Genomic DNA, 19,502 nt, shown 5'->3' with positions numbered 1-19,502 from the left:
GACACAAAACCAGGTTTCATCTGTGCTGGTTTTCCTGCTCTAGAAGTGAATCTGGGTCGGCTGTAACATTATTCACACGTTTCAGCAGCGAACAGGTGCCTGATCAACCCCTGAGACATAAACAGGGTTACTGTAAACGTGGTGTTTGAGTTATTGATGGAAAATCAGTCTTCAGTTTTATCGTAGATGGAAATGTGGGGCCTGTTTTCTGCTGTTCTTACAAACATTACTGTACAGGACTGCAGCAGAACTTGGCAAAAAGGTTCACTTGCTGTTTAGTTGCTCCGTGTAACTTGTAAGAAGCATAAGACAACTTGTCAGTTCATAAAAGAGTGACATCAGGTTCAGTTTACATCTTTAACGGTGAAAATATGAACGATTTGCTGAGAATCTGATAGAAGAAAGTAAAGACGATTACGTATTGTAATGGTATCATTTCACAGCTCAGCATCTGTGTGTTCAGACTGTGTGTGTGTGTGTGTGTGCGGTGTGCGGTGTGTGTGTGTTTATCCCGTTCTGGAGGGTGGCACCGAAGGCCCCGAGCCGCGGCGTCAAACCGTTGATCCCTTTCATCGCGGCTGGACTTTGACTACTTCAAGGTGCTGACACCCAAACCAAATATTTTCACTTCCTCAAAAAAATCCGACCATGTGTGTTTTGACTAACCGGCTCTTTGGAAGAGGAAGACACCCCCCCCCCCCGACTGGAGGACCCCATGTCTCACACACACACACACACACACACACATGCCGTCGTGCCACAGCGCCGGTCCAGGAATTCCACTGATATTCCCGGGAATTCTCTTTCTTCTCAGCGCAATTTTCTCCCCTCTCGTCGCTTTTCATTTGTTCTAATGAATGTTGACCCCTGTGACCTCCCACTGAGAGATACCTGCAGGGACAGAACAGCTGACCACCATCTCTGCACTGGACAGACAGATGGATAGATTAAATAAGACGAATACACACTAAGGAAAAAACTAGAAGAAGGAATATGTAGTTATAGTTTGACATTGTAGAAAAGCAGTTCAGTGTTAGTGGCAGTTTTCTCCTTTGCTCACTGGATAATAAAAATACTGCCTTATTTTATAACTCTGCAACCCACTGAGTCCCAAATCTGTTTTCTTCTCACTCCCTGTGCTTCAGATTTGATGCTTCTCAAGCTGTGTAAACAACAAAAAGTTGCGTAAAGGGAATATCAGTAGCATGTGTGGTGTTTCAGCGCACAGATCAGCAGTAAATCAAGCAAGTCATACACACACAACAGTAAGATTTGAGTCATTTTAGTCAGTTATTTAGTTATTTTTGTATTCAAACATGTAACACAAGCAAATATTTTTGATAATATACCTTAATTTTTTCAAGTACAAGTGCAATTATAAAGTACCTGTATTTACTGTACTTATTTATAAGTTATTTTTTTAGAATATCATTAAAAATCTGCAGTTTTACTTGGACTCCAGTGTCACTTACCCCTTGAATTGGCTTTTAAAATAAGTTTTACTCAAATGCAGTTATGATTATTAATTATATTATTAATTTAAAAAAGTTTTGGGGTACTTACAGCTGACTTTTTTCAGTATTTTTAAAAATCAGCTATTTTACTTTGACTCAAATATTTCTTATCTCAAATGTGGAAGTTCAGAATAGTTAAAAAGAAAAAAAGAAGACTATGCAGAAAAAGCAGGTCGACTTTAATTAATCCGTGACTTCACGCACCACCAGGTGGGCACGTTAAGTGACGCAAATCAAACGCGCCCACGTTTTTTTACGTGCTCACAGGTGGAGGCTCAGTCTGGCTAACAAGCTAAATGCTAACATGCTCTCGGAGGATCCTTCCGGTGATTTCTGCGGTCGGTTTGGTACCTTTACACTCAGGTGAGGCGCGTGTGTGCTTGTGTGTGTGCGTGTGTGTTATGCTGTGTACAGGTGTGTGTGTTATGCAGTGTACAGGTGTGTGTGTTATGCTGTGTACAGGTGTGTGTGTTATGCTGTGTACAGGTGTGTGTGTTATGCTGTGTACAGGTGTGTGTGTTATGCTGTGTACAGGTGTGCGTGTTATGCTGTGTACAGGTGTGTGTGTTATGCTGTGTACAGGTGTGTGTGTTATGCTGTGTACAGGTGTGTATCGTCTCCTTTAGCTTGTGTGTTTGCAGGTTGTAGCTGCTGTGGAGTCCATGTTGTCTCTGCTTTGGTTTCCTTAGTGATGATTTATTGTGGCTGTAAAGTAAAAACACTTTTAACTGAGTAAAATATTGAAGTACTCCTTCCATGTCTGGGTACTTGTACTTTACTTACTTTACTATACTTAGAAACGTACATATGTTTACTTTATCTAATGCATTTATTTCATAACTTTAGTCACTTTTCAGATTCATATCAATAATATTAAAGTAAATTATGAAATGATACATTATAAGACTATAATGGTGGTAAATTCACAAGTCATCCAGCAGCACACAGCCTATATTATAGCCTCTATTATTCTGAAATTCACTATTCTGCAAAATTAGCACTTTAATTTAAGTATAAACTCTTTTGTACTGCAGTGAAACCTTGAACGCAGCATGTAACAGAGCGCTTAGCAGCAGAGATCACTTGTCTCCTGATAAAGAGTTGGAGACCTCTGCTTCCATACATCTGGATAAACACACCTCATCTCTCATTGAATCTGCCCTCAACTCGCTCTGGACCTTAAACACGACATGCAGCCACGGGTCTGATGTCGCTTTGTGGCGAGTTAACAGATGGAGGTGCAGGTTTCTGGGGGTCTGGAGGTTTAACCTCTAACCCTCAGGTCCTTTCTACTGGTCGTTCAGCAGGACTGCAGTTTAACGTTACTGTTTCAGACTGACTTATTCTTTCTCTTTCTTTCTCTCTCTCTCACACACACTTTGTAGGGAGTGTTTGGGATTCCTAAAACTCGATCATGCAGATGGGACGTTATCTAAACAGGCCCCGATAGGGAAAGGTAAACACACACACACACACATACACACACACCCCATGTGTTTATGTCACACATGTTCTGTGGATACATGGGTAGAGCATCAGGTCCTACGTATCTTATCACACCACAGAAGTGAGTTTGCTCGTCAGTGAACAGAAACACAAAACTATGATTTGACTCCTTGATGGGAAACTGCAGCAGTCGTGTTGCATTTTGGGTAATGTAGGAGCCAGGTTCTGTTAAGGAATTTAAAAAAAAAAAAAAAAAGATGGTTCTGCTGCATCAATTTTGATCTTCTTTTAAAATAATTTTTTTTAAAAATGTCCATTTCAAGTCTTCTTTTACAAAACAGCAGCCATTTGAATTTGACGCTCCCTTCAGTTGATTCAGAAGTGTGGCTGAAGGCCAGTAAAGTTTGAGGAAAAAGTTAACACCTCCTTGCTGCAAGGTGAAGAAAACCTATAATTAATCTCTATCGACGCCTTGAGCAATTATATAATCACAAGTGTTGTGTATAAATGCTGTAAATATTAGCACTTTTAGTTGCCAGATGATTCCAGATGTTGGTGCCTTTTCTCACCTCAGTGTGCTGTAATAGGGTTTTTTAAGTGCTTCCATAAACGCAGATCATTTTATGATTCACGTTTTCAGTAATTCTACCAATTGGTGCAACTTACAGGTTTGCAAACCTAGAAGGTTGTGCAGAATATACAATTAAGCGCCGGTTTCTGTTGGTATTTGTTCCAGAAAAGGTCCTCACGTAGATCTTGTAAGCAGGGGGGGGGGTTTGAATTCCTTCCCCTGGGAGGTATGACACCCCACCCTAGCCTGGCCCAGCCCAGCCCGGCCCGGCCTGGCCCCGGCCCTGCCTAACACAGGTTTAAACATGCCCCTCTACCTCTCTCTGCAGCGCTCCACATACATCACCACTTGGCACGGCGCGTCGTAGCTACGGGCAACGAGAAATTAGAGAGGGGAGCGACGGCATGCCAGCTGAATACCTGGATATGTGTAGCCTGGGGACAGACAGAGAGGAGGCGGGGGGGAGGAGGCAGGGGGGAGACGGAAGTAAAAAGTTAACAAGGAGGAAGAAAGACGGAGAGGAGAAAGAGGGGAAGCTCATACCACCTTCACTTAATCTGCTGTGAAACCACACTGATAAGATTTGGTCTGTGCGAAGATTTTGGGAAGCATTCAGGCTCAAAGTCAAAAACGGGAACTGCAGCATAAAAAGCAAATGTGTGTGGTCCAAATTGTTGGTCTCCTTAGTTTGGAATTTAAAAGTCAAAAGCACAAGGGCGTGTCAGGTCTACTGTAGAACAAATGGATCTGTGTTTCAAGAAATCCCTTCGCTCTTCTTTCAACTGTCAGACAGTTTTCATCTTAACCTGAGACCAGGAAGTATGTCATTCACCCTGAATGAGACAAAAAAAACCCTCCAAAACAAACAAGTCTGAAGGCAGTTTCACAAAAACGCTGTAGATGTGAACATATTAGACTGTGCCGTCATACTGTTCGGATGTTCATGCATCTGTAAAAAACCTGTGAGCAAACGGCAAACTTCTCCACACGCTGGAGGTGCATCACTGTTTGCATGAGCTTAATATTCACCCAGGAGTCTCTGCTGTAGACTAAACCAGATAACACTGGACGTCCCGATGCTGTATCTGGGAGATAATGGGACACAGAGGAGGGAAACACACGAGCAGCTGGGACTAATATAAGTATGTTCACACATGATGTAGTTATTTGTGGCATTTTAATATGTTAAGCTCCTTTAAGTGTAAACCCTTTTGTACCTCAGGACTTATTTACTGTTTTCACCTCCTCCTTTATGTTAATTATATTCTGAGTGCTTTAATATTTCTAATTCATGCTAAACTGTGGCCTGATACTGAGGAGCCCAAACCATGATGGAACAGCAGAGAGTTGTTCATATGCAGGGGCGTCCACATACTTATGTATTTCCATGCCTTGGCCACATGAGGGCGGTAGTATGAGCTGTAGGCATGCAGATATAATGATGAAAAGACTTTTTAGATGAAACATTATGACTTAAGTGTAGAAAAACAATAACCTATTCTGTCTAGAAACTAATAAATCAAAGTAGTATGATTTTAATTACATTCTCTACCAGGAAGTTAAGTTGAGCGTTGGTGTGACCTGAAGCCTGGATGACATAAATCTGATTTAGGGATTTCAGATGCCCTCTAGGCTACATGTTGTTTGGTTGATGAGTTACATTATTCATTTTTATTTATTTTGGTTGTGCTTTCAAGCCGTCGTTTGATTCAGATCATCACAGCTGAACATGCTCTCTCTAGTTTCTGGTGTCTGATCTGATCTTGCGGGGAGGCAGGTCGCAGCAGGTCCCCGCCCTGCCCACATTTCTCTTAATTATCCTCATTTAAACGGCCTCTAATGAGAACAAGAGACATCTGAGCACAGCAGAAGTGTTACAGGGCGATTCGTCTGACTGCTGCTCTCTATTGACTTTGCGCTAAAAAGGGAAACATTTAGAGGGGAAACATGAATGACTTCAGCCTGAAAAGGGAGACCAGCTTCTCTGAAGCAGCTTTTAGCATTTTAGTGAGCTGGAGAATGGTGGACGTTCAGTCTGCAGAAGTATCCAAAATGCCAACTGTCCACAAAATAAGAAAAACGGATGAATTTTAAGCTCTGTGGTGCAACATTTAGATCATTTAATGTGGTTTTTGAAGGATTTTCATTATCAGTAAAGGAACATTTCTTCCTTTTTTGTATCGTTTTATGTTTTGAAGTTAGAAAGTCACCTCAAAAAGTATGGAGCAGGTCTAAATACTAAATATTTCACTCCATCTGGAAATGTTCACATAAATTTAATCAGGGGACAAGAGGGGGTCCTCGCTGCTCTGTGGCTGCTCAAATATTTGCCTGTAATATTTTCTTGATGAAAAACAACAAAGGTTAGATAACTTTAAGCATTCTCTCTCTCATGCTTTGTCTTCCTCCTTTTTCCTTTTCAGTCGTTTATCTCTTTCTTTCATATTCCACCTCTCGTCTCTCCATCCCTCCACCCCCTCTTCTTCTTCTTCTGCTTCTGCTTCTTCTTCTTCCTCCCTTTTTTGTGCTGTGACAGATGTCTGATATTTCCCGTTGTTCTGACCGGCGGGGGTCTGTTTGTCTAGAGGAGACGAGGAATGCCATGCATTCAGTGTTGGCACGCACACACACGCACACACACACACACATGCACACATGCACACTTATAAGCAAAAACCACCTCCACCAAGCCGGCAAAAAAATTAAGGAATGTCTTCTGCTAACACTTTAAATTGCTTTCTGTATTGCACCATATTGACAATAAAGATGGAGAAACAAAAGTAGACGAGAAAAACTACGTTAATATTGTCTCACTGTTTTATACACACACACACACACACACACTCACACACACACACAGAAGCACATGTCAAATATTGCTTTCCAAAAAGGTGGGAGAAAGGTGCCCACTTTGTTCAAATAAATACCAATTAGGGAAATTCAACAAACGAGAGCGAGAGAGACAGACAGCGAAATATTCACTTTCTATTTAAACATCTTTTAAAGGCTTTTATCACCAATCAGCCACATACGAACAGGTGACAAATGGAAGGAAAAACCTGAATAAATGTCTGTAGAAACATATCAAAATTGCCAAATGAGGGAAAGTGTTTTCAAAGAGTTCATAGTCTTGGAGAATCATCAGCTGCTAAAGACTCTTTTTCCTTTAATTTGGTCACCCATCTGAACACTTAAATCAATAAACGGAAAGAAAACAGGCCACAAAAATAAAAAAGGCGCCAACAAAACACATCATCTGTCCCTAAAAATGTATTACAAGCAACAGAGAAGAGGAAAATAATAATTAACAAACGATTAATGCACAAACAAGAGGAGGATCTGGTGACTTTGAGTCTCCGGCTTCCAACTCCGTCACTCAGTGATGTGAAAAATGCTCCGACAGCGACTTCACACACACACACACACTAACACTAACACACATGCACGCACACACACACACGCACTTTGCTCTGTGCTGCTGAACATTATCCTCCAACTGCATGCTAAAGGCTTAGCTGCATACCAGCCAGCACACTGACCTGGGATTAACTAAGACCAGGCTCCACCTGAGGAACACACACACACACACACACACACACACTGAGACACAGCGGTGTGCGGCTTAGTGTAAAGTCCAAACAGTATTTGTGACTACTGTATGTACAGGACAAGTTATTAGGCTTTGGCTGTACTCTGATCTGATGTAGAGGGAGGACAAACGAGTGGAGGAGAGAAAGGAGGAGATGATATGAATGGACTGTGTCAGAGGGATGAAAGTAAAGAAGAAGAAATATAAAAACACGGACCGTTCAGATAAACCTGCAATAAATGATGAATAAGCTCTTTGAGACAGATTTGGGGCACTATGAAGAAATAAAAAAACCCACTGTAATCAACCTACCAAGCAACAAATAGCAGACAGATAAAGTTAGCAACCAATTGGTGAACCTAATGGAGCATTTAGGAGCTTAAAAAGTCAAATAGTTTTCTCAAGAGATGGTGGAGACCAAAAATGGAGCTAAAAGGAGAGCGAATATTGGACTTACACTCATCAGGTGGATGCAAACAAGATAATATATCAAATGTTGTGTTTATCTGCTGCCCCCGAGTGGCAGAACAATGAGTCCATGCAAGTTAACAGACAGTTAAACCAACGTTGAGTGTTGGTGGGAAACAGTAGTGAACGCTCCATCCCGCCTCCCTTCCTAAAAGGCGGCAGTGCTACAACAACATCACGCTACGTCTGCTTTTCGCTCCTGAGAGTTTAGATTCATAATCCTGACGGCCACAGGTCGTCCTTGACGGGAAAATGTCAACATACCCCAATAGTTTTTACGCGAGGAGCAAAGGAGGGAATAAGGGAAGTATATAAAAGGTAATGTGGTAACTCTATACTCAGAAATATGTAAAACAGTAGACACAGACAAGCCGAGGCACTCAGATTCATACCGTCGGCCCACCGTTTCTCCCATGTGGTTTGTGGGGAAGCCCTGTTTTCCTTCCTTTAGTAGTGTGATGAAAGAAACAGCTGCACAAAATGGAAGGGGGAGCATTTAAAAGTAGAGAAGGAACAAGAGAGAGTGAAGAAGAGAGAAGCAGATGCCCTCCCACACTACCTACGGCAGATTCAGCCACAACAAGACTCATTTCTGTGTGTGTGTGTGTGTGTGTGTTCAGTAACATGAAGCGAGGCAGTCAAAACAGCTCTCTGCCCCTCTGAAGCAGCTCTGATGACTTCATTCTTTCATCTATAGACTGCGCGTTAAGCATACTATGCTGTGTGTGTGTGTGTGTGTTATCGTCCCCTGCCATCAGTCTGTCTTGGGCAAACATGGGGTTGCGGCGGCTCATGTGAGATGTGAACGGATAGAAGAAGGGTTTGTGGACAGATGGAGGCCGAGAGGAGGGAAGAAGGTCCAGGGAGGAGGATGGATTTGAAAAGGTGGCGTTTGATGACAACCCTTTTGTTCAAATGAGGCTCGCAGGCAAAACCGGTTGAGTAAAATTAGCACGTGTGCATCAAGTTTGCCCGTGTAAAACTCTCCAGCAGTGGCCGTAAAGAGTTCCTTACTGCAAAACTAGGTTTGGGTTTCACGTTCAGCTTCCGATTTTTGAAAGAGCAGACGGAGCGAGATGCAAGACTAGACAAGTAACAGGAGACAGGAGGTGGATGCACGTCAGATGGTAATAAACAGGCGCTGAATGATGTAAAGATGAGGCGAGTCAGCTTGGGTTTGACTGTATTCACCAACCACAGCTACCTACAGCACACTACCGTATACTGTGGTTTAAACAGGTTAGAGGGAGACAAGTAGGAATCAGTAGATCAAGGTCACCTGCTTATCTTGGACAGATTATAACTCCTCTCCCTCTCTCACCCCCCTCCCCTCTTCTCTTTAGGTAGAAAGAATGCAAAACAAATGCTCCTGTTCAGATGAGATATGTATGATGCATGTCTTTTTTTTTATGCACACATCACAGCTTTGTTTTTGTGGTTTCCCACCTGAAGATATATGTCTGGTTCTTTCACAGATTTTTCTCCTCCTTTGTCCCGAAGCAGCACCCTGTGTTTCCTCTGGACTGCGAAACTTCCTTTTTCCCCCGAGGGGGTTAAAACAAAAAAAACAGAAGGGGGACGCATGATGAAGAAAAAAGAAAGAAAGGGACGGTGTTCTTTCAGGAAAGGAGGTCAGGAAAACACAAGAAGAAAGGGAGGGAGGTGAGGAGGAGGACGGCATGTCTTGTGACCGCTCTGTGTAGGTGGACTTGTCAGGTAGCCCACTGGATCACAGCCACACACACACACACACACACACACACTCTTGCGGACTACAAGAGAACAACACTCAGATAAAGTTGCACCTGGGAAAAACTCTGCAGTGATGTTAGTTTAAGTCAAGTTTAAGCTTGACTTAATCTTGTAAATGTATAAAGTTATGCAGAACTTCAACACTGGCTTAAAAAAAACACTCAGCAAACCTCCAAGAATGATAAATAATTCTTCAACTTGCACAGCTGCCGCCTCCGTGATGGATTATTTGTTCGTCTTTTGTGTTCCGGTTTGGATTATCTGACAAATAGTACATGAATCAACAGTGTCCGATGTTTAAAGTCGGACTTCCAGATGTCTGACTTTGACACCAGCAATTGATCACATCACAATAGTTGGCAAAAGAAACCTAAATAAAAACAAAAACACATTGTAAAGAGGCAGAAAACCTTACAAACAGACAAGCAAATGCCTGAAAACACAACTTTCCGTTGGCAGATGTATTAATAGGTACAGATCCAAACACGTGTTTCCCATATCCCACAGAAATCTAGTGTTTCTGCTGGTCTTAAGGAAAGAAAAACTCTCTTCAAGTGTAAACAGATTTTTAAAAAAATGTCTTGTAGAATAAGATTGAGGCAAGAAGATGGAACAGATGCAGACTGAGATACAGACGCCCATATGGGTGCAGCTTACATCCAGTTTAGGATATCTTACTGAGGCTTTATTTCTTATTTATTTCAAGTGCAGCACTCCACATCCACTGTGGAGGAATCAAAATCTGCAGCAGAATCACCAATTCTGAAGATTCAATTGATAAAAGCGTTAAAGATAATCCAAGAGCGGCTTTAAATGAGCTACCACATCTTAAAGAAGTATCAAATAAGGAGCAGGTGCCACTTTTAAATGCTTTCTTTCTTTTTGAGTGGTGTCTTCTTAAATGCGTGGCAGGAAAACACCCAGTGCAACTACTGAAAGAACTCATTTAACACTCGAAAACAAAGTTGTGCGAGTCGTGCAAAGGTGACATGTATGTTTTATTGGAAACGGTTTATTGTTTCAAGAGCAGAGAAAACTTGGATAGCATGAGGGGATGGAAGAAGAAGGCACAGCCGTCATTAGTATTCGGGAAGAGAAGTCACCGATTACAAACTAAAAGCTTTCTTATAGTCTCATATATCATATAAAAATAAAGGGGCACTGTGTGTGTAGCAGAGTAAACAGGGATTACAGGTTATTAATTTCCTGCAGTGGAAAGGGACTATATATACCAGTAGGATGTGCAATAGATAAGATGTAAGAAAAACACAAAGGAAATGAGGTTAAATGGCATCAACATGCCCAAATACTGTGTAAATATACTAGCAACTGTTGGCTTACATAAAGAACAATGGGGTGCAATGGGCAAGTTATGCAGTAGTAAGTTGTATAAGTAGTGTAAACAACTATAAATCTCTTAATCTGTTACCTAATTCAGACCAAATCCACAACGGGCTCTGCTTTAATCTAGATAGTCTCATGGCTCTTCAAAGGAAGGTTTCTCAAACCTTTAAGCGACCATTTAACCCTCCTGATCAGGGATTCGTGACTTTTAGGTTTCAAGACGCCTTAAGTCTCTCACATGAAGCACACAGGCTGGTTAAAGCTCACTGCTATTGTCATGTGGGGAGCCATTAATAACGTGACTATGAGCTGTTTTCGGGGGTCACGACGAGGTTAAACTAGGTTAAAACTCCACGGTGGTCTGGTAAGTGATGAGAGGTAGAATATGATAAAAAAAAAAAAAAAGATATATATGGAACGATATATGAGGGGGTGATTTAGAGAGACACAGTTGACCTTTTAAAGCCTCAAACCAAACAGTGAGGACTGAAGTAAATAAAGAAGTCTCTAACAAACACGCCATGTTTACCTTCCTCTTAACGCTGAATAGGAGAGGGAGGGAGGTGGAGGAGGTGATAATGGAGTTGGAGTGTAAGTGACAGAAAAAAATATCTTGTGCAAAGAGATTAAATGAGATTATAGCGGAGTGGAAAACCACAAGTATTTGGCCCGTGGGGACGTACATAAGCATTTTGCATGAAGAGAGGAAGAGCCACGGGCGTTGGTAGCCGTTAGCTTGCCAACCCCTTGCTAAGAGCCAACATGTTAAATGTTTACCATCATTTTTAGTTTTACAACAACCTCTGATCCCTAAATCCATCAACAAACTGCCCAACTTCCAGGCAAGGGCTGACTGCGGCACACTGGCCGGATTATGGAGGTAACCCCAGTGTTTCCTTATTTATTACAAGAGGCATCACTTAGTTTTATTTTCATTGGCCAAGTTCCCGGAGATGAACTAAGCTAGTTTATTAGTAGCAACACTTAGGTTGGGTTTTTGGTTTGTCCTGCTCTAAACTATCATTATTATATCAGCCTTTAAAATCCATGTGAAGTAAGTGAAACAACCACTATGTTACTACTGAATCTGCCACTACTGCTGGTTCTTTTAGCTCTTCCTGTAGCCACTGCTAGTCCTCCTGCTCCTGCTTTAACTCATTCTACTAAAGCACAAACCTCTGTGACTTTTACTACTACAGTCACTACAGTGTACCACCTCTGTTGCCCTCCCTCAGTACCACTGCTAAAGCTTTTGTTACAGCTGCTACTACTACAGCTTCTACTTCTAGTACTACTACATGTCAGCCCTCCTGTACCTATTACTTCTACTGCATCTTAGTACTTTCACCATTAGTGCTAAAACAAGTGGCAGCCCTCTCCTGCAACTTCTACAACTACTACTGCTGCAGTCACTGGTATTTCTACACTTACATCCTCCTTTTACTGACACGGCCAGTCCTGCTTTAGTTGCGCAGTCTGTTATTATAGCGCCCTCTAGGATTGCTAACTTCAGCTGCAGGAGGAGAGAATGGGTAGGAAGGTAATTAGCTGTCCAAACATTTGGTGTTCGCTCTCATAGACTTTTGTCCACCTGTTAATCCTAATGGCATCTTCAGCTCATTGACACCACAGTGTGACTTCAACCAGGAAACACACACACACACACACAGATACACAAAGTAGAGATACCTTCCTTTATAATGTGTAGCTATACAAAGGAGGTAAATATGTATGCGTTTCTTCTGAGAGTTGTTGCTGCCTGTCTAAGGGGCCCATCTCTCAGAGCAGGTGAGATAAAGATGGAATTTGGCTTCAAGAACGGACACAAAGGAAAGGATGGGGGAGAAAAACGGAGAGGGAGGGAGGGAGGGGAGATACAGACGGTGGGAGATTCAGAAACAAAAAAAAGGATAGAGGCACATAGGAAAAAGTTATAAATGCATATGAGAAGAAGAAATGGGACAAAAATTTGAGCATCTTCTCCAGAAAATTATGCTAAAAATGTCCTTTTTGTGACGTTGCAGTAATAAAATTGCAAGTCAACTGAAAAACATTTGTATAATGAGTTTACTGAGAGTCTTGGTATGTAATTCCACAGTTATTTGCTCAAATGATCAATTGATTGTTGCGTCTGTAAAGTATCACACTTTCCTATAAGCATCAATAACTTGTTTACCTCGACCAACCATCTACAACACAAAGATGTTTCTTTCAAAATTATTACAATTCAGCCGCTTTGTTGTCAAGATTTGAAAAAGAATCCACTGAAAGATCTTCCAAATATTGCAGGGATCGGCTGAATTTATACAAATATATATACAAATAATTACATTTACGGGGTTTTGGGCTCAGGGAGAGATGGTGAAAACGATGTGTGGAGGAAAATCATAACAACAAACTAGAGATAAAGACGAGAGAAAACGGCAAAAGATTTGACCGAGAAACGACCTCCTTCATGGACAGATGCAGTTCTGCAGATTTACCTTGCATCACTGGTTTATCTCAGCGATCTGAGGATGTTATGGCTATGTAAGCCTCCTCACCACACACACACACACACAGAAACACACACACACACACAATTGCACAGTCAGCCACAGCCTCACAGGCTCCCTCACATTTTACGTGACCCACGTCCCAGGTGGAGTTTGGAGCGGGGGTATCTGCCCACTTTGTGTGTGTGTTTGTGTGTGTGTGTGTGTCAGTGTGCAGAAGAAAGCATGCATCCAATTAAGTGTGTGTTTGTGGTTGTGTGGCATGACGGGTTCAAAGGAAAACCTCCAGGTATACATTACCGCTGAACTCCCTCACCTGGCTTAACGGAGATTCATATCTGGGCGAAGATTAACACACACACACACACACACACACAAATGGTGAAGTAACTATGAAACAGTGATGTATAAGACGCTCCATTTATAATAAGTTAATGATTACAAGCTGAATGACAATGAGAGGCCCCCTGTGTGTGTGTGTGTGTGTGTGTGTCTGTGTGTGTGTGTGTGTGTGTCTGTGTATGTGAGGAGCCAGTTGTCAGTCTTTACTTTGTGTTTCTGTGCAGATTCAGCCGTTATCCTGGTCACTGACCTGTGAAAACTATGTATCTCCACATGTCAACTTCACCTGTAAGAGAAAACGCAGCCTTTTTTAAATTTTTTTTTTAAAGATTGTCATCAAATGGATTTTAAAGAATTTTTTTTTACACTAAACCGGCTTAAATGAAAAGTTAATACTTCAGCATTTAAATCTTTTGTACTTTCAAACTTCACCATGTTTGAGGAAACATTTGGTAGCTTTGGTCATATGTGCACAGTCCACTAGGGGGCCTCAGTGAGAGCGATGGTACAAACATGACCAGGTATTCAGAGTGAGGGGAATCCAGGTGTGTGTGTGTGTGTGTGTGTGTGTGTGTGTGTGTGTGAGAATGACAACAACAGCATCGTTTGCCCATCTGTATCATCTTCATTCACATCTTCCTTTTCTAACTAAAGGTCCACTTACTGGCTTTTCCCTGAGCTTTTCAATCGCATCTCACTCCCTGAACACACTCCATTTACAGAGGAAGGCTGTGAGCTGTGGTTGAAAGCTCATGGGGAGACCAAACCTCAAGAACAGACTCTTTAGGTTTTTTTTTTGTCTTTTATGAACCATAGCTTTACTGACTTTTTTTTTTCCTCCATCCATCTTCACCCTCTCTCCTTCCTCATCCTCATCCTCTCCAAGAGGGTGGGGTCATCCACATTCCTCTGTACAAAGTGGACCCCCCCCCCCCCCCCCCCCCCCCCCCCCCCCCACACACACACACACACACACACACACACACACACACCTTTGACTTAACATCTCCATGGCAACAACAACAGCCACTCTGTCCGCTCAACAAGTGGCGCCTGTAACACACACGACCAACACCTCCAAACACACCACGTTAGACATCAACCTCTCATTTTTAACTTGGACTCTGATTGTTCTGACGGGACAGAAGCATCAATAAGTGGATGTTAACGACACCTCTCATGGAAAATCAAATGAATTCATACTGTAGATTTGCTCTCTTGTTCACTAGGACATATTTACCTGTGATGAAACACATTTAAAACATTCAGCAACCAATTTATGTGCATGTGATTATGTCAAATAATGCCAGTGCTGCATGTTCTTACTTTCTCAGCTAGTTTTCATGTTTCTGAAGTTCAGATGTGCAGTTATATATCTTATATATCTATTTTTGCTATAAACTTTGTGCAGAGTTTCTTTCCTCTCTAAAGCCTGACTTGGACCTCAATCTGAACTTATTACAATAGATTTTATGGCTTGTTAATGGCCTAAAAAAATGGTTTTGTGCTCTATGAGCTCATGCAATACTTTAAAGGTAAACATGGGATGCAAATGTTTTTAAGATGGTGGAATATGAAAGTCTCCTGCATGGTTTGTAATACAGAAAGTCCTCATACACTTACATACCACACACACACACACACACTCACTGGTGAACTGCCAGTGTGTGATTGGACACGCCTGCTGTGGGAGGGATCACGTGCATCAGCATGCAACTGGCCCTCATGAATTATTAATGAAGTGTGAATATTCATCGCATACAATAGACAGCGTGGTGGAATATTACATGAGAGCTGGAGCTCCACTGATGGATGACTGTGACTCTGATGATGCAGCTGCATCATGTGAGATGTAAAGTTAGGGAGCATGCAGCTGGGATGGAGAGCCACCCTGCTCAAACAAATGCAGGGCGAAGAGGGGTAAAGTATGCGCAAATACAAACACGCACACACCCCTCCTGGATCTCTGCTCCACAGACATCTCAAGTGCAAAGAGGGGGAAAAAAAATCACCCTGATGCATCTTATCTGGTGCCAGCGCCACTAAAAGTCGAGTCTCCTCTGCCCTGGCTGCACGGACTCTAAGCCTGCATGGTGTTAGGAGCAAAGTCAGCCAAAACAGATGGGTTTTATCTCTCTGCGCTTCAATATGCGCCAGAAACCAAGTGCTGTCAACATAAAACACACCTGCAGGGGAGATGCACCTCAATAAAAGTCACATTTCTCGTCTTCTGGGGTGGAAAGGGTTTCATCAGGTGGTCACCAAACTAAAATTACGCACAACGTGTGTTCGGTAAGACAGGCAGCAGACTGTGTTATCACTGACAGAGCAGGAATGTCGGAGTTAATATCTTAATTAGAAGACCAGTGGAGGAAGAGTCGGCGCGCTGCACCGCCGCGCTTCTCCAAACACACAACTTGTGTGTCGTCTGGATCTTTTGACATGATCACAGGAATTTAACAAGAGAGAGAGAGAGACGCACGAAAGGCAGGGAAAAGTGCGCAGCGGCTGGCGTGTTGCTACAGGTTTCCTCCGGGGAACAGAGGGAAGAGGGAACGTGATGCGCAGGGAACAGGACGCAAACTCCGTCCGATCTCCCATGAAACTACAAAGCAGAGCTCATGAAGGTGCTCCGTCGCTAGAAAGCGCCATAAAAGCACAGCAGGAAGGTGTACAACTGACCTAATTCTGCGCTTATTATTTCCATTGCAACAAAACTGAAACAGCAGCGGGATTATTATTAGAGCACAAGGATAAGCACTTGTTATAAAGCAGCCCCTCTATTTATAAACCTCGGTTGAGTTTGCTGGGAGAGCCGGTGGTTTCCCGGCGCCGGCTGAGTGAGAGCGGCAGGTCTCCGGGGTGCTTCACGCGGGTGTCTTGCGGGGCGAAAGCCGCTTGAAAAGCCCTAAAACTCTGCAACTAAAAGTGGGAACGCACTTACCTTGGAGTCGGATCTCTGCACCGCGACGCACAGGACGAGGAAGAGCAGAGGCACGGCGAGCTGTCGCAGGCTCTTCAAGTCTTTATTCATCTTGGGGGAATAAATCAAGGATCCGCCTGCGTTAACACTCACAAACTCTGCGGCTCTCTACTCGCATGTCATAGCCCTTCTTCCCCCCCCCCCAGCACACTGGCTCTCAGAGAAATAGAAATAATAAGAAAAACACTTGTTCTCGGCGTGTCGGCTGTTGTTGCGCTTGCAGAGGCTCCTAGTGGTCCTGGCTCTGGCACCGTGCGCCTCTGCAGTCCCCCTCTCTAACTTTTTCTCTCCTCGACTTGCAAACCTGCCCTGCCGGATCTACTTCCCACACCCAGTGCGCACTGATATCAGCCCCGTGCACCTACACCAAGACAGGCAATTCATCTGAAATACAGTTTCTGGATGACTTGCAGCCTAAAACTGCGCCCAAAGAGCTCTGCATTGTGCGCCACTTCAGTCCAGATATGGATCTGATGCTGCTGTTTTGAATTCTTTACCAGTTAAAAAGAGTTTAACTGTGTTAGGACCTCGCGAGCGCGGACGGATATGGTGCCTTCCTCCTGCGTGCCTACCCAATCCTACCCAGCGCCTGAGGCTGCACAAAAAAGCTTTGACATTAAACCTTTATTTGACATTTTCTATACGCCCGAACATGTTGCATTCCTGCCAGATTATTAGAGGTCAAATGCTCACTTTTGACTCCTTTTTTTTTTTTTTTTACATCATCCTCTCCTAATCTACTGCTACACTCTTTAAAATGCAGAGTGAAGAAAGAGACATGAAAACTGACATACAGTGACACATCTTTTTCTTATAATAAACTATTTATCATCACATATTTATTAAATGTGATAATAAGTCCTGGAAGTACTAAGTCATCTAAAATGCAGATGACATTCCTTGTGGGGGGCTAGTAGTTGGAGAGTGACCAGGAGTTAATGATCATCGGTCTGTTTTTTCAAGTTTTACACACTAACTTCTTTACCCGCTTTTCTTCCTGTATTCATAATCAGTTGCAGACCAGAGTTTTAAATAACAGACAGGTGTTTTATCAGGAATATCTCAAGCTACTTTTGCAGGCTTTGGAGGACCTCATGTCCACAAGACTACAAATGTACAAATGTTGTGTATTTTTGTGTTTCATTTTTTTGAGATATTTGATTCGGAGTAGATTTATTGGACTCCTGCATATTTGCTCTTTACATCAAGAACCACAGCGGAAATATGCATTGAATTTTTTTTAGTGTGTTCTCTTGAGTTTTGTGAGTTGACAATGTAAAATGAACTACAACTTCAACTCACAAACTACAGCCAGTTGCCAGTTTAGGAAACGTATGCAGTCTAATACAGCAATCCTGCAACATTCATGATGGTTATAATAAGTTTTTAATTTCAAACTTTTTTTCAGGCGTTGTTTCAGCTGAGCATTTTGGAGTCTGCAGTTTTTGGTGCTGTTGAAATGTGTTGCGTCGTACTTACAGGTGTTCAATTTTTGTATTTCGCATCCTATATATATCCGTAACAGACCTGGTAACTCCTTATATAAGAAAATGGTGCATGTTTCTGACATTTCCAGGCAGAAAAACTTACAAAGATGATCATGAACTCTGAAATTTAATGAGCCAATGTTGGGGTACTTTGAAGAAAGTTTTGAGCTTCCTGAGTATGAACTTTTTAGCAATGGCCTTGAGGTTAGGGTAAGGGTTGAGGATATAGTGTAAGCAATATATTGACTCATGCAGCAGTAACAATATGAAACATGTCTTTGATTTTTTTTTAAGTCAAAATGCAGAGCTAAAATGGTCCCGGGAAGGATCCCTGTGGTGCACCGCAGTTAAAAACAAGCTGCCGAGGAGCACAAAGGTGCCTTTATCTAAGGGATGTTGTGTAATTTAACCAACACATGAGGGTAATTTCAAGGAAATGTGTTAGTAGATAAACTGATGTGTTGTGATAAGGGCTCACTCAGGTCAAAGTTAATCTAAAATAGAGCTAAAAGAGGGCTGTTTGCAACTTGAGCAACTCGGTGTCTGCACCATGTTGAGAGCAGAGATCAAAACAGAGGTGTTTAAACAATCAAAGTTATTAATGTGATCTCATTGTAGGGATAATAGACATTAGAACATGTGACTGTGATACATTGGCAGGAGACTTTTTGAGATAAAAGAAAAGCTATTTTTAAGTTAATTGCAAATGTTGATATGTTGATACCTGACAGAAATATCATGCAAACACAGGAGACATACAAGTCTTTATGATGTCTTTAATTGTAAAATATATTCTTTATTTTCTGGTTGTTGTTGTTTTTCTTTTTTTTTTTCTTCATGGATTAGAAATGAAATCGGGACTTCCTCGGGACAGAAGAGTCTCCTCTGCTGCACCACACAGTTTGCAGAGGTTATGGTCTTTGTGCGTGGGTAAAATCTCCTGTTGTAGCCAAAGGTATGGAGGCATGAATGACATGTGTTGGCCCCTCCTCCCCTGCTGCTGTGGTGCGCTGCTGAGTTGAAGCGCAACAACCCGGAGAGCGCAGCAGCGACTTCACCGCTGCAACTTTGGTGAGTTGGATAAGCTCTCATTTTATGAAAGAAATCCCCCACAAACAGGGTTTCCGTTCTGGTGGTGTTTTAATGCTCGGAGCTGCGCGCGTGTGTGTGTGTAAATGCGGGGGAGTGTTAATCGGTGGGACTACTTTATCTCTCCCTTTCTGTGTGTCTGTCTCCGGGTAGATGACAGGGTTTTTGGAGCCGTCGATGAGCGCGTTTGAAGTGCCTTGCTGGTGAAGACAAGGGAGTCGAGTCTCGACCTTGCGGTTCCCCTTCTGCCAGTCGGATCAAAATGAAATTCCTGTGAGTAACTCCCTCTTAAAATCACTCCAGATTAATTTATTCAAAGTTAGTTTTCGGCTTTGCAAGCAGCCGAAACTCTGGCCGCGGCTGTGGGCTACAGTGAAGCAGCTCCGGCGCACTTTACCCAGCCAGGTAATAACAGGGAGAGG

At 42.5% G+C, this 19,502-nt stretch overlaps 1 protein-coding gene across 1 annotated transcript in view; it reads right to left on the bottom strand.

The window, feature by feature from the left end:
• The window catches only part of col4a5 (collagen, type IV, alpha 5 (Alport syndrome)), a 45,881-nt gene extending 29,183 nt beyond the window's left edge, over positions 1 to 16,698 (bottom strand). Inside the window, exon 1 of the mRNA XM_070854601.1 lies at positions 16,466 to 16,698. Within this exon, the coding sequence (XP_070710702.1) occupies positions 16,466 to 16,555 (90 nt within the window). The 5' untranslated portion in view covers positions 16,556 to 16,698. The remainder of the gene's footprint in view (positions 1 to 16,465) is intronic.
• Between the last annotated feature and the right edge of the window lie 2,804 nt (positions 16,699 to 19,502).

This window comes from Pempheris klunzingeri, chromosome 23, assembly GCF_042242105.1.
Source record: "Pempheris klunzingeri isolate RE-2024b chromosome 23, fPemKlu1.hap1, whole genome shotgun sequence".
NCBI classification, from domain to species: domain Eukaryota; kingdom Metazoa; phylum Chordata; class Actinopteri; order Acropomatiformes; family Pempheridae; genus Pempheris; species Pempheris klunzingeri.
This window is presented reverse-complemented; position numbering and strand designations above follow the sequence as displayed.